The sequence below is a fragment of the Jatropha curcas genome, chromosome 4 (genome assembly GCF_041381405.1).
Source record: "Jatropha curcas cultivar XTBG-Jc1 chromosome 4, XTBG_Jcur_1.0, whole genome shotgun sequence".
Lineage (NCBI taxonomy): Eukaryota > Viridiplantae > Streptophyta > Magnoliopsida > Malpighiales > Euphorbiaceae > Jatropha > Jatropha curcas.
This window is the reverse complement of record NC_143154.1, coordinates 29,628,299-29,643,892: the sequence shown is the minus strand read 5'-3', so window position 1 is coordinate 29,643,892 and position 15,594 is coordinate 29,628,299. Positions and strand designations below refer to the sequence as shown.

Sequence of the window (15,594 nt, the reverse complement as noted above, 5' to 3'; positions counted from 1 at the left end):
TTGTGCTTATAACAGTGAACCTAATAATTAGTGAAGTAAACCGATTCGGCAATACCCAGGAAAGATCACAATGATCTCCTAGACAATATTACCATTCCACGTAAAATCTCAGTTGGACGAAGGGGTCACAAGTGGTCCCACTTAAAATCCGGCCTTCTAGACAGAAGTTACGTGCACGGTATATTATCAGAATAGAATAACTTCAATAATTATCGTCAGGACATTCACCACCGATACTCAAGCACACCAAAACAAAGCTCCACCCGCTTCAAGACTTCCAAAACTCCACCTGCTTTTAAAATAAAATAATTTCTAACAACAGTATTTCTGATGTGGAAGATCAGACTAAGCCGCAACCACAGAGCATACTTATAATTACAAGAAATTATTTTAACACTAAAAGCTCCGCCTAACAACTTGGCTCTGATACCACTTGTTGGGCAAATCGCTATTTTTCCCGCCCTTCGGATCGGCTTCAAGCAGGAATAAATGAGAAAATAAAATAATAACTGAGAAATTAAAGAGAACACGATAATTTAACGTGGAAAACTCCCCAAGTGGAGAAAAACCACGGCCGTTGCCAAACGACAATCAAGAAAAATATTCACTATGCGGCAAATTGTTACAACCACAATTACAAAATATTTTTCTACCCGACACTCTCAAAACACCCCAAATATTTTATACTCCAAGGGATTCCAAAAGATTTCCTAATATAAAACACGTTCAAGTGTTTTTGGTGTGTTTTGGTGTGTATGGAAACCTAAACATTGCTTCCATTTTATAGCCAAATCACTACCTTCACTTTGCTTATCTCCCCGATGTGGGATTAAGCAAAAACTAATTTTTTTTTTATATTTTTTTTTCTTTTGTTTTCAACAACGGCGGCTAACAATCTCCACCTTGAAAATAAAATAAAAAAACACAACATTGTCTGCTACCGACAATCATAATTCTTATCGTCAAGAATTATCATACTCCACCATAAAAGAGTATCGCCACTTGGAACCACTTTACCGACTCTAAGAATTTTCTATCGGCCATGTCGGATACCGTTAATAATTTATGGTGCAATCCTCCTGTTGACTTTTCCGAGAGTTCATTAGCCATCGACATATTTTTTTTTCACCACACACTTTGCATCAACTGTCAACCAATGCCGTGCGCATTTCCGTGAACCAGCCACCAATAATCCATCCTCTTCCATGGCATCTCAACGGATAGCAATCATGCCATGAGGACACACATCTCTCAATTACAGAGAGAACACATCATCTCCTTTGCCACAGGAGATCACATTGGCAGCAACAACGTTAGAGCTTCTAGCCGAATCAGCTCCACCGTTTGGGCAATCCTTCCTCACGTGTCCAGTTTGACCACAAACCCAGCAGACAACCTTCCTCTTTCCGGAGCTTTTATTCTTTTTCTTGGCACCAACAAATAAAGCTGAATCCTCATATGATTTATTTTTCATTGCATTCAGTCTTCTCTCCTCAGTAAGAAGCTTACTAACCACATCTGCATACACCACTTCCTTACTACCATATTTCAGAACAGGTTTCATGTGCTCATATGTCGAAGGAAGTGACAGGATGAGTCGGAGAGCTTTATCTTCATCTTCGGTTTGCACTCCAAGAGTTTCTAATTCAGAGACGATGCCATTAAGAACACTCAGATGATCTGACAGCTTTGTACCTTCCGCCATTTTCAACGTATGAAATTGCTCCTTCAAATATAACCTATTGGATATATTTTTGCCCTGGTACAATTCTTCCAGTTTCTCCCACAACTCCTTTGTCGTGGACAATCCAAGCACATTAGCAAGAAAATTTTTTGCTAGACACATGCGAATTTGACTTGCCGCTTTGATATCCAGCTCCTCCCATTCTTCATCGCTAATCTTGGATTTTTCTGAGTCTCCACTGCTACTGTCTTTTCCTGAATTCTTTCCGCTGACTGGTTTACCCTTCAAAACCTTATGCAATCCAGACTGAATCAACACGTCTTTGACTTGCACTTGCCACAGTGCAAAATTCATTCTCCCGTCAAATTTCTCAATCTCACATCTCATAGCCGACATGCTTACTTGTGCTTATAACAGTGAACCTAATAATTAGTGAAGTAAACCGATTCGGCAATACCCAGGAAAGATCACAATGATCTCCTAGACAATATTACCATTCCACGTAAAATCTCAGTTGGACGGAGGGGTCACAAGTGGTCCCACTTAAAATCCGGCCTTCTAGACAGAAGTTACGTGCACAGTATATTATCAGAATAGAATAACTTCAATAATTATCGTCAGGACATTCACCACCGATACTCAAGCACACCAAAGCAAAGCTCCACCCGCTTCAAGACTTCCAAAACTCCACCTGCTTTTAAAATAAAATAATTTCTAACAACAGTATTTCTGATGTGGAAGATCAGACTAAGCCGCAACCACAGAGCATACTTATAATTACAAGAAATTATTTTAACACTAAAAGCTCCGCCTAACAACTTGGCTCTGATACCACTTGTTGGGAAAATCGCTATTTTTCCCGCCCTTCGGATCGGCTTCAAGCAGGAATAAATGAGAAAATAAAATAATAACTGAGAAATTAAAGAGAACACGATAATTTAACGTGGAAAACTCCCCAAGTGGAGAAAAACCACGGCCGTTGCCAAACGACAATCAAGAAAAATATTCACTATGCGGCAAATTGTTACAACCACAATTACAAAATATTTTTCTACCCGACACCCTCAAAACACCCCAAATATTTTATACTCCAAGTGATTCCAAAAGATTCCCTAATATAAAACACGTTCAAGTGTTTTTGGTGTGTTTTGGTGTGTATGGAAACCTAAACATTGCTTCCATTTTATAGCCAAATCACTACCTTCACTTTGCTTATCTCCCCGATGTGGGATTAAGCAAAAACTAATTTTTTTTTATATTTTTTTTTCTTTTGTTTTCAACAACGGCGGCTAACATTAAATAGGTATGGTTTCAAAATTTGAATGTAGAGACCAAGAATTTTGATGGTCTGTAAAAGGCCAACAAGCTTTACAAACTTTCCGCTGATTACAATATCAAAAAACATTTAACGGATTGTAATTGCATCCGAGTTATACAGGACCCATTCTCATTGGTTAAAGAACGATAATAAACACACTAACCTTTACTTCAGTTTTTGGGGAAAAGCGATTCCACAGGCTTTAATGAGTATGGATGCTGATGCTTCCTTAAATAAACAAAATAAAAAAATAAAAAAATTTTGGTGGCAAGTGGAAACTATCTCTTTCAATTCCACCAAATTTAGCTAGCTAGGGTTTAGAGAACTGCAAAATTTGCAAAGAAAACCCTGGAGGAGGAAACGGTGGTAAAAGATTCTAACCAAATAAGCAAACATAAACCTAAAAAGAAATATAGGAAAGGACAAAGGTGGTAAGAGCATAGCAAGAAGACCAAGAGCAAGATCAAGAGGAAGTCTGTTACTGTGATTGTTTTACTGACTTAATTACGTGTCTGTAAGAATGAAATAGTGCAAGACAAAAGAGAATGAGTAGTCAAATCAAGAAAAGTAATCTTTCACTTAATTAATAATAAAGAGGACATTATATCCAAAATTAAAACTGTACATTCTCATGATTATGCCATGATGATTTGAGTAATCAGTTACAGCTCTTCTTCACGGGCTCGACAATAAAGAATTTTAATTTCTTTTTTTTTTCTTTCTTTTTATGTATAAAAAATAAAATTCATTTTCTATATATATATATATATATATATATATATATATAGCCCTAATGTGGCGGAGAGTGAGGCATATGATGATGAGTCTTGAAGCTTATTGTCCGGGAGATAGAAGGAGGGTATTAGGGTTTTGGGTTCGGAAATTGAGGTCAAGAAAAGGGCTTTTGGGTTTTGAACCACACCACAAAAAGACACCAAAAAACACACCCTCTTAACTACTGAAAACAACAGATGAGTAAGTGAAAGCTATATCACTCCATGCACACGTCCCTTTCTTGCTCCTCTCCCCCACATCTGCCGCCTCTCTCTCTCTCTCTCTCCCCCCCCCCCCCCCCCTCGCATTGGGAATGCCAACCACACATGTTACTGTCCTATGCATGCTTCTTCTTCTTACTATAATGTAAAATGTCATCATCATCATCATATGTATTTATACATACATGCACACATGTAAATGCATGCATGACTAGTCCTATAAACAAAGACCAATAATAAGCACAAAGGGAAGCCACGAGGGGTTTTTCTATTTCTTTCCTGTGTCTTCTCTCTTATTTTATCACCTTTGTTTCACAAAACAACACCTTATTCACAAGAAAGAAAAAAAAAAGGCAGATCCAAGGTAGTGGTGGTTAAGCTGTCAATCCTATCAATCAATCAAACCAGAAAGAAAGCCAGTAAATCATCAATCATTTCTTGTTTTTTTTTTTTTTCCCAAAAGACTTGAAAAAGGGTATATATCAAATTAAAATTCTACCATGTCCTCCTCTTCTTCACTCTCTGTGGACCACCTTTCCCCCTCCGAGCAGCTCTGTTATGTCCAGTGCAACATTTGCGACACTGTTCTTGCGGTACTAATTTATCACCATGTCTCCTGATTTCCATTTTCCCCAATTCGATATATATTTTCTGTTTCTCATTGTGACCACTTTCTTTGATTTAATTAAAAAATGATGTGTATGTATATGTTTATAGGTGAGTGTTCCTTGTACGAGTTTATTCAAGACTGTTACTGTCCGATGTGGTCACTGCACCAATCTCCTCCCTGTCAATATGCGTGCTTTGATTTTGCCATCTGCTAATCAGTTTCACTTGGGTCACTCTTTCTATTCTCCTTCTCATAATCTTCTGGTATGTCTTCATTATTGATTAATTACATATATAAATAAGCCTTTTAATCTAATATATATGTATACCCACTCGATCTTTTTTGTTTAATTTGGCTGCAACTGGGTTTCAAGTCGCAGTGCTCTAGATATAACTCCAATACTTGTCGGTGAAAACAGATCTCATTAATGTATATATATTTATAATTTTTTGTTGCAGGATGAAATCCCGAACCAAACTCCAAACTTCTTGATCAATCAAACAAATGTGAATAATTTTAGTGTTCCGTCTCGAGGAGTGACTCACGATGAGCTTCCAAGGCCACCAGTTATTAACAGACGTAAGATTCATATCTCATTTCATGTTTTTCATCCTTTATTCTCTCAAAGATTTTGCCAAAAATGTTATTCGAATTTCTTTTACTTTGGCTTTGTCACATATTCGATTTGAGAATCAGACATAGGATGTCGCCTTCTTTATTCTTTGAAGAATCCCAAAATGTAATTCTTTTGGGTAAAAATTCTCTCTCTTTGACGTGGTCAGTAAGCAGATGTTTTTTCTCTTAGGGAATAAAGAAAATATATATAGTGGGAAAAGAATCATACCATTTCCCTTTTTTGGTTCACTAAGCTCTTAACAGTCTTGAAGATCTTTTGGTCTGATGGTGGGGAAAAAAGAACCTGTGTCACATTAATTAGTAGCAAAACCCACTTATGCCTGCCATTCATAGATCATCCCTTCAGTATCTCTTTTCTTTTTTCCTTTTTTCAGCTTTTTTTTTTTTTTTTTTGGTTAAAAATGGAGAGCTAGGCTCTAAGAATTACAAACAAAGTCTAGGGTGGGCAATACCATACAAATCATGGTTGAGCCACCATGCCAAACCCGAAGGAGGTCCAGACAAAAAATGAGTTCCTAGAGGGAAATTCCTAGCAACCTTACAAAGATAATCAGCATTATAGTTGGCCTCTCTATAGACATGTCTAATATCACAAGTCCAACTACCTTGGATGAGATTGTTAATAGCCAAAATAAGCTGTTGGACACTTCCACTGATTTAGTATCCCTGATTTGGTAATGACATTTCCCTCTTAATAGGTAAAATTTAGCAATAAACCCTACAGTTTTGCCCAAGATTTATAACTACTTGAACACCCTAATTCTTTTCATTCTTTCTTTTCTTTTTCAATGCAAGAAAGAATATATTTAACTTAATAGCAAATAACAACATTGTCAGTCCTAATTTGCAAAAATAAACCAAGAATTTTTTTTCCTGTTGTATAATACTATGCATATATATATATATATATATATATATATATATATATATATATATATATATATATATATAAAGAAAAAACAAGTACAGTTGTCTCCCCCGGAAATGTATGGGGGACGTGGAGATAGGGAAAGGTAATGACTAAAGCAGTGGCAGTAGAGAAATGAGAGAGAGAAATGAGAAAAGAAAAGGCAAGATTGCAATAAAAGTTGTAACTAAAGTGATCTTAATGTGTCTGTATGTTGTGTTGTGTCCATGTCCAGCTCCGGAGAAGAGACAGAGAGTCCCCTCAGCGTACAATCGCTTCATCAAGTGAGTAATGATTTCAAAGCTTTCACATAGGGAATTTCTTTTTCTTTTTCTTTTTTCTCATTAAATATTAATAATATGGAAATATATTATATGTGTGTGTGTGTGTGTGTGTGTGTGTGTGTGTGTGTGTGTGTTTGTGGTATATAAGTTTTGCTAAATTTGAAGCAAAAAATATGCAGGGACGAGATCCAACGCATCAAGGCTGGAAATCCTGATATAAGCCACAGAGAAGCCTTCAGTGCAGCTGCTAAGAACGTAAGATCCAAGAAAATTTATTTAGGGTTTATAGTTACTTTACCAAATTAGGGTTTCTTTTTTTGCTCTTTTTATGTAATTAGGGTTCCTCTATTTTCTTCTTTGTTTTATATTATATTATATTATAAGCAGAATATAATGTGGGGTCTTTTCCCTGACCTTGTTTTGTTTTCATTATGTCAGTGGGCCCACTTCCCACATATTCACTTCGGTCTCATGCCAGATCAGACTGTGAAGAAGACTAACATGCGCCAGCAGGTAAACTATGCACAACCCTTTCTAGTGTTATTAGTTTCCTTAATTACTAGTATTAAAGTTAATTTGCTTATGGGTTTTTGTAGGAAGGATCAGATGATGTTCTGATGAAGGATGGATTCTTTGCTTCTGCTAATGTTGGTGTCTCTCCATACTAAGAAACTTTAATTACTAATGGAGCTGTTTGTTTTCTTTCTTCTCTATAAAATTAAGTCTCTCTGCTCTTAATTAATTAGTAATTAGTAATTAGTATTTAGTCGCAGAAAGATTTCAAGTTTAATTAAGATGTAGATTAACAGCTCTAATCCATAACCAATCTACTACTACTGATGTCTTTAATGTCGAAATTTGATCTAGCAATGTACTTCTACATAATCTATTAATCTCTACTCTTTTTTTTAATTTCTTTTTTTAAGACAATTTATATATAAATTCTCTGTGTTCATTCATATCTCAAGCAACACTAACACCAATGTTTTTTGGGTGGATGATGATTTTCATTATTTTTTCTTATTTTGCTTTTTTCTTATTTCGATAAATACAAATCCAAATAAATTTATAAATCTATATATTTCTAGAATGGATTTATTTTTTGAATTTTGTCATTCCTTTTGATGGAATTAAATAGTTATTAACTATTTGGATGTTTGCTAATAGTTGTTTGAACTTCAATAGTTAGATTAACTCGATTGATAAATGGAAAAATATTTATGGAATTTTCTATTCAAAACTTTAACAACTTTTGATTTTAAAAACTTCATTTTGAAACTTTTCCATGAATTGGTAATTGATTTTGTTTTATTTCATATTTAGGCTCAATAACCGTTATTAATATTTATTAATATTAGAAATATACATTCTTAAATTAACTTCTATATGACGATAAATTATTAAAAATAACAAATAATTATTAAATATTTTAATTGATGATAGAAAAATTTTAATAGTATTTATAAGATAAAATAAAATTATTTAACTATGTATATGTAAGGTCAATAGTTTTCTTAATTTGATGTTTCCTATTATTTTCTTTTATTTAAATAATAAAATAAAATAAAAATAATATAAGAACAAATGAGCATTCAATTGGTTGAATTCAAACCATTTAATTATAATATATCAAAAATAAATTATATCCTCAATAATCATTTAATATCTTAATTTATACCAAATTTTAACAATATAGCTATTAGACATCTAACTATCAGTTACTAGTTTTTTAGCAAGAGGTAAACCAAATTGACGTTTTATATCTTTGTTTTTTATATTAAATTTTTTTTTTTAATTAATAGAAATAGGAATATAGATTCATATCTTACCTAACAAAAAGCTAGTACATATCCATCTCTTATAAATTATGCTAATAAAATTATATTCTGAGATTAATTTCATTTTGAAGAAGAAGAAGAAGATAGGGAATATGAATCACTAGTTTAAAAAGAAAAGTTACATAGATGATAAGAATTATCAAGTTAAAAAATATCAATTGATAATTCTTATCCGTCAAACATATGTTCAACTCAAAGTTTATTATATTAGTTTTCTTAATTAATATTTTTTATGTAATTAAGATACGCATTATTCATTCAGAATCGGATAAAAATGAATATATAAGAGTAAAATCAACATTTTCATTTTGATCCATATCAAGCATAAAAATTTAAGTAGTTAATAATGATAGGATCAAAGAGAAATCGGTTAATAAATTAACTAAATCATTTCGATTTAATTAATTTGATTTATTTTTAGTTATTTTTAACAGATTTGGGTTTAATTGAAAATCGAATTAAATTGAACTAAAGACGTTAAAAATTAATCTCAGCCAAGATGGTTTTACTGAACTATGTATGTCCAGCCTCAGCAATTGCAGGCAAACAGCAGCAGTTAAGCTGGAGAAGATAAAGAAGTTTCTTTCTCCAAGTTTTGCATTTCCCTCCAGAAAACTCTTCCGCTTCTTTCTTTCTTTCTTTTTGTTCTGAAAATTTAGAACGAACATGGAGGTTGGTTTAAAGTCAATTATGGGTTTCCTTTGCCTACTTCTATTACTACAGACAATTGAATGCAAAATACTGTTAAATAAAATGGGTGCTTAAATATTGCTTAAGTAGTTAATTTGTTTATATAAGTATTTTCACAAGCTTTAAAATGGCACCATGAATTACAAAACAGGGTACAACATTGCCTTGTCATTTATCAGTAACTAAGCTTATAAAGACTAATTACCATTCAATTTCAGCTATATCAGTTCATATATAACTTAAAGCGACTTCCCGAAAAGGCGAAAATGGCGGAACAGAAACAAGATTGCTCAATCCAAGATTGTAGGGTCAAGTAATGAAGTTATGCATACGATGCAACCATAACCGAAAGGTATATAACAATATCCAATACTTTTACACTGTAGTTATGGAGAAAAAGGGGATGCAAATAGAGCCCCACCTTCTCAATCTCAGCTGCTCGGATCTTTGTAAAAGACATTTCTTGTGAAGTTTGTCTCCAACCCCCAAAAGTGTGAAACTTTGAAACAAAATGCATGTAAGGAAGCCTTCAAGTATAACATGCCAAGCAGAGCGCAGCTTTTTAGAAAGTAAATATAAGAGCATGTAAACAGAGGTCGCAAAGCCAATGGTAACTTTTCCATTTCCTTTTATTTTCACTTCCCCTCCTCTTAAGAAGCCACAAAGAAAATCTATTACTTGTCCTAATAGAAAAAGAAATTAACTTATAGGATAAGTTCAGGGGGTCAGAAGGGCAGAAAACATAACTCCTTAAAGATAGCTAAACAGGGCACACTCTGCAAAGAAGCTATAAAGCAACTCCAATCAGTGTTACTATTCCTGTTACTATAGAACTACAGTAACAAAATGTACATTGCATTATCTTGAAATCCATCATCCCCCTCATTTTTCCTGAAAGCATCACCAAAAATAATAAAATGAAGGAGAAAACAAAAAAATGTTTGATTTGGAATCAAGTGTTGTGAAGAAAGTCATATTTTGCAAAAGTTACTTATACAGTCAATTAAAAAAAGTTCATGTATTGTTTCCATTTGTTTGATAATTAATAGGACAGTGTTCAATTCCTCTCTTCCTGGGCACTGGACCACTGTGTATATCATAAACAGCCCCAGACAGGGTCAGATATCACATGGATAGTTTCACCTAAGACCCTTTTGAACAACATGCAAGGGTTCCTGTGCCTTATATCACAATCAGACGAATGAGTTATGGAGTTTGAATCTCCGAGGAGATCCATAATTGAGTTAATGCACCTTAAATGTTAGTAATGGGTAATTTAAATAGCACTTCCCTCCAAAGTACAAAGGGATACACAAACGGACATCTTGATCCAGCTGGGCTGGCTGCATGTAAACAAATGATGGAAGGGACCACAACAAGCAACCTAGAAGGGACATGAATTTTCCAGCTTGGCGAAAATCCTACTCCTAACATATATTGGTTGAAGATTGTGGGCCTTGAACATAATGCGTTTATTTACCGTATTTTACAACCATGTAAGGATAAGAGGAAGTTTCACCTCACCAAGTCTGAGAAAGATTTCTCACAGCTGTCCTGTAGAAAATGACTCTAGATATGCTGTTTCCTGCATGTTATATATAAAAGAATAGCCATTTTGATGGAATGATTGTTTTTTTTTTTAACCGTAGGTAAGTTAACCACCTCAGCAAAAGAAGCAGTCACTTGTATTAAGTAGAATTTGCGAATGAAAGATTCCTCCTTTATACGACAATTCAATATATAGAGCAACTGAGCAAATGAGCTATTCAAGTTGAAAGCAGAAAGCATATACGGGATGCTAATTGTATTAAAAATTTGATTAATTGTCATCAGCACATAATAAATTACAGGTATTAAAAGAATGACGATCCCAATAAATTGAACAAGGACTGTGGAAGAAGATTTAAGAACATATGTCAAAATCACTTAAAATTCTTATCAACAGGACTAGACTACAAACCTAAGCACTCAGAAGTCACAACCACAAACCGCACTAAGAAGAAAGGCTCGAACGTGCAAGACAGACAGCAAGTCTTTCCCAGAGCAAAACAATCAGCTGAAAATGAACATCACAGCACAGGCAATCATCAGCAATGTGAAGAAATGCTTTGTTCTATCGCCCATCATTGATGCAGCAAAAGAAGAGATATCTTGTGGCCTGAAAAAGAAAATGAACACAATCAGAATCTAATGCCATGACTCCAAGAAGACTTGGAGAAGAAAAATAAACAGCAGAAAAAGGTTAGTAGTCTATACTTCTGCATTTTGCTAAGAGCACCACAAAAGAGAGCATTGTCTGGAATGGGCAACTCAGTTTTGTTAGTCTTTTCTGGATTCACAACTCTGACATACGTTTCTTGGCCAAGGTACCATGAGTCAAGGTTTTCTGTCCTGAGGTTCCAGACTCCAACATTGTCTAGTGATACCAAAATTGCTGTCCACGCTCCAGGATAAACCTACATAAAACATGAAAGAAATTATAACTCATGATTACAATTTAGTGCCAAAAGTGTCAATGCTGCTTCTACACATCTAGAATTACCAATACTTCATCATGTTTATACATGAGCCTTGCATATAAGAAGAAAAGCACCACAGAGAATTTTACTCTTGATAATCACTCAATTGCTGGAGTTCCTAAAGGAAGGACATGCATGAGGATAATTATTATGAAATCTGGAAAAAAGCCGGTACTCGAGGAACACAAAAACTCTTAGGACAATGATGATTTTTACTGCTTATACTATCATCGATAGAAGCAAGAGACAGCATTTATAAAGACTCAAAAGGGAGTAGCTGTGCTATAACAATCCACGACAGCATACATGAAACAGATATCATGCACCTATAAGGTAAACAGCTAAAGTTTTACCATCAGTGACTTCTCAAGGGGAAATTTGAAACACAAACCATGAAAGCAGCAAATTGACATTAGATTCGCTTTAAATGCTATATAAATGTTTGCTTTAGAATCATGAAGTTAAAAGAAAAATGATGGCAAAACCCAAGCAAGGGTAATGATGGATCATGGAACTCTGTTGAGAACATACCTGTACTGTGGAGCGTGCTATGCCATCCCATTTGTTATAGGTACCCCTGCTGTTCTCTGTCCATTCACCATAATCCATCCTGAAATAAATTGGTTGAAGAGGGATGATTAAAAGCATGCTTTCAAAATACAAATGAGGCATAAAGGATGGAAATGAATTCTTACCCAACAACAAAAAATGCATATCCACTCATGTGATAGCTCTGCATCTTCGTATCATTGTTCTGCAGAATGACTTCCATAAATCCTCTGTATGTTCCATTAATTACAGATGTTTCCATTTTAGGTGGTCCTTCAAGTGGCTTAGTGGGGAAATCAAGCTTATATACTCCTTTCACTTTGAATTGATCTGCAAGCCTGATTGGAGTCGAAGGATTTACAAATGATATCCCACTAAGAGTTGTCCGTTTTTTCCCATTAATCGTCACTGGTGGCTTATTTTTTAACACGTAAATTTCAGTCACATTAATTGTTCCATATCTAAATGAACCTTGAGGGTTGGGACGTGCACCGCTTGCAGAAACGTTCCATCTGCATTTGCACACGGAAACACCCAAAAGTTAAAGCCAAAATGAGATCAAAATAGAAATTCCTGCATAGTAAAAGAACAATTCTAATACTACGAAGTCCCAAACTGATAAAAAGAATTAGTCAAGGTATTTGAAAAACAGCGGATGCCAACCTGATAGATCTTGCCTGGTTCATTGAAAAGGTTTTGTCGAACTCATCATTTGGTGCATCTGGTAGGGGGCCCTTCGCCTTTCCTTTGGAATTTGTATAGTGCAAGATTGCAACTCCAGTAACTCTTTTCCACTGTGATTCATTCACAAACCTTGCGCTAGCTACAATGTAGTAATCAGAACTTGCATTCTGATCCATGGTCACCAAGAACGAATAGGATTGTCCTACATGAATATCTAAGCTAGTATAATTCTGTTGAACGGTATATGATCCCTCTGACTCTGCTAAAAGAAGGTTATGGTTCTGGATCCTGAAATTCAAACTAGTTGATGTTCCAACATTGTGTACACGAAGTCGATAGGTTTTCCCTGTCCAACATATAGCAACATCATCATTTAAAAGTGTGAGCTTGAGCTTCAGGAACTACATCACAAGCAAAAGACAATAACACACAATAATTAAGGAAGCTTCGGATAGACTTTGATAGTAACCTACAACAACAATTTATGAATCAAGAGACATTTAATATAATAACAACTGAAAGAATAGATGAAATATTTCTTTCCTCCAATAGCAAAACATGCTAATATTCAGTTTTCATATGACTCATACCTGTTGGCGGTTGCCAAATAACACTTAGGAAGAAAACTAAATATATTTACAAGGGACGCCATCCATGTTAGTATTAAAATATTTTCACATCCACCCAATTAGCTATTTCACATGATACTGCGAAGAATAGTTAGGATAAATTATGCTTTAGTTCTTTAATTAACAAATTAGTTAGTTAGTTAGTTAGTTAGTTAGATAAGATTAGGAAAGCAAATAGATAGATATATGATAATTAACGATAATGCACTTTCAAAAGAGCAATTGTTCCACTACGTATCTATCCATTATATACAGCACAACAAACATGGTAGCAAGCAGGGCATACATATTGAATAATCATCTGCAACGTAAGATTTGAGCAGCATACAAGCTTTAACTCATTCTAACAGACACAAACCAATTCCATTTGGCAACAAAGGCAAAAAATTGATAGATTCTTCAACAAAAATGTCATATATAGAATAGTCACCTGGATGGACTTCAACAGTTTCATAGTCGATGCCGTCAGGAACAAGTGTGGTGTTATATTGGTAAGGGCCTTTGCCATTAATAAGAACTCCATCTGGCATCCCAAGAGCTTTCCCTGCATCAAGGGTTTTTCTCAAAGCCTACATTACAAAAAAAAAAAAAAAAAAAAAAAGTCATCAAACACCGCACTTTCCAACTTCTTTCAGCAATCTAAAAGTATCGAGATTCAATATTTTAACAGCAAACACTAACCGTATGGTTCCTTTTGTACCAATCGCCAATCAAAATGACAATGTCGCCATATGGAGTATCAAAAGGAATTGGAATAATAGGCCGGTTATTTATAATAAAGCTACCAAATCCACCAGAAGCTCTCTGCATGTAGAGAGAAGGGAAGTAAAAGAAACTCCCAATCTGATCCTTAACTTGAAACTGATAAGTCCAGTTCCACTTAGGAGGAATTGGACAGTTAGTTCCAGGAAGTCCATCTTGCCATGAACTTCTCCTTTGTTGAACTCCAGACCTAACAGAGCCATTACGTTCGAAACACTAAAATCAGCATATATATATATATATATATATATATATATATATATATATATATTTCCATCTATTCTGGTTCATACAAATTTCAACAAATACCATCAGGCAATAGATTTTAATGCTAAACAACAGCAACAACTAAGCCTTAATCTCAAACTAGTTACAGTAAATCATTATAAATATCCACACTTCAACTCAAAATTCACAAAAATACAGCAATTAAGAAATAGAATCCTACCAATGCATGAGAAGATTCTCATCCAATTTGTTTCTAACGTTGACAACCACATTGTTGTTGGTGGTTACATTGATAGTAGGACCAGGAAACTTGTCATTTATAGCAATAACCTGCAAAGCAATGCAAATTTAGTAGCAAAGACTAGAACCATATAACATCTCAACATCAAGTACAAGCTCAGTACACTGTACAGAAGCAGCTAATCTTAAGAATTAAACCTGTGAATAAGTAAATTTAACAGATCTGAAGCTGAAGATTAAAACTTGAGAGAAAATATAGCAAATCCGCTTATCAGAAATCAAGATAAAGCAGAAAAAACGATAAATTTACTGGAAGCACTGTTAAGAAGTGAGTATAATGTAGAAAAAGAAAGCAAAAGACAGAGAGATCTAAATAACAGACCTGCTGGGGCACACCAAGAGGAGAAGCAGTGATATAAGAGACCTCAAAATTATAGGTAACAAAAGGATCTTCAGCTAAACACAAGTTGAAAAACAAGTAAATGTGGATAAAAAACAAAGCAAAGGAGCTACTAAAGAAAGCCATAATCTTTTAGACCCTTTCAAGTGTTTTAGCAAAACAAGAACTCAGAACCCAATTTTTGGTTATCTTTTCTGTTGTGTTTTACATCATCAGATAGGGAGAAAAGGAAGGGGAAGGAAAGGAAGAAACTAGAGCCTCTAAAGTTGGAGGGAGAAAGAGAAAACGGCTCTATTTCACCTTAGCATGTAGAGCTAGTAGTAATAGTCTTAGTGGGTTTTTGGGGCCGAGTCAAGAAATTGAGTACTATAAAGTTTAAAAGAGAGCACTTGGATGACAGATCCCCAAGCCTTTTTTTGTCGGTCACCAGTCATCATTCATTTGAGCATGAGAGAGAGGAGGAGGGTGACAGCCAGTAGCCAGTTCACTATATCAAAATAATTTATACAAATACACATTATGTTATATATATATATATATATATAATGGGTGACAGTTGGTTATGAAAAAAAAAAAAAGAAATCCTTTAATATTGATAGTTAAATTGAAGGTTTTTTTTTT

General features: G+C 34.6%; 2 protein-coding genes across 2 annotated transcripts; one reads left to right on the top strand and one right to left on the bottom strand.

The window, feature by feature from the left end:
- Positions 1-4,218: 4,218 nt before the first annotated feature.
- LOC105645985 (axial regulator YABBY 1) lies at positions 4,219-7,346 on the top strand. The gene is made up of 7 exons (XM_012231742.4): positions 4,219-4,590; positions 4,715-4,870; positions 5,066-5,186; positions 6,386-6,434; positions 6,614-6,689; positions 6,873-6,947; positions 7,031-7,346. Exons 1-7 carry the CDS (start codon positions 4,498-4,500, stop codon positions 7,100-7,102), a joined length of 642 nt encoding a protein of 213 aa, XP_012087132.1. The 5' UTR covers positions 4,219-4,497; the 3' UTR covers positions 7,103-7,346.
- Positions 7,347-10,733: 3,387 nt separating this feature from the next.
- Positions 10,734-15,337, bottom strand: LOC105645986 (monocopper oxidase-like protein SKU5). The gene is made up of 9 exons (XM_012231743.3): positions 14,956-15,337; positions 14,554-14,663; positions 14,025-14,295; positions 13,774-13,912; positions 12,694-13,060; positions 12,177-12,542; positions 12,013-12,091; positions 11,219-11,418; positions 10,734-11,120 (listed from the first exon to the last, which is right to left on the bottom strand). The coding sequence occupies exons 1-9, from the start codon at positions 15,097-15,099 to the stop codon at positions 11,015-11,017; spliced, it is 1,782 nt and encodes a 593-aa protein (XP_012087133.1). The 5' UTR covers positions 15,100-15,337; the 3' UTR covers positions 10,734-11,014.
- Positions 15,338-15,594: the final 257 nt, after the last annotated feature.

What these genes read in the sequence shown, in the direction of transcription:
- LOC105645985 (XM_012231742.4), top strand. Translation starts at nt 4,498, where the DNA reads ATGTCCTCCTCTTCTTCACTCTCTGTGGACCACCTTTCCCCCTCCGAG. An exon ending in TTTGCGACACTGTTCTTGCG is followed by an intron (nt 4,591 to 4,714) that starts GTACTAATTTAT and finishes ATATGTTTATAG; the next exon opens with GTGAGTGTTCCTTGTACGAG. An exon ending in GCGTACAATCGCTTCATCAA is followed by an intron (nt 6,435 to 6,613) that starts GTGAGTAATGAT and finishes AAAAATATGCAG; the next exon opens with GGACGAGATCCAACGCATCA.
- LOC105645986 (XM_012231743.3), bottom strand. Translation starts at nt 15,099, where the DNA reads ATGGCTTTCTTTAGTAGCTCCTTTGCTTTGTTTTTTATCCACATTTAC. An exon ending in AACCAGGCAAGATCTATCAG is followed by an intron (nt 12,543 to 12,693) that starts GTTGGCATCCGC and finishes GTGCAAATGCAG; the next exon opens with ATGGAACGTTTCTGCAAGCG. An exon ending in GCTCTTAGCAAAATGCAGAA is followed by an intron (nt 11,121 to 11,218) that starts GTATAGACTACT and finishes TTTCTTTTTCAG; the next exon opens with GCCACAAGATATCTCTTCTT.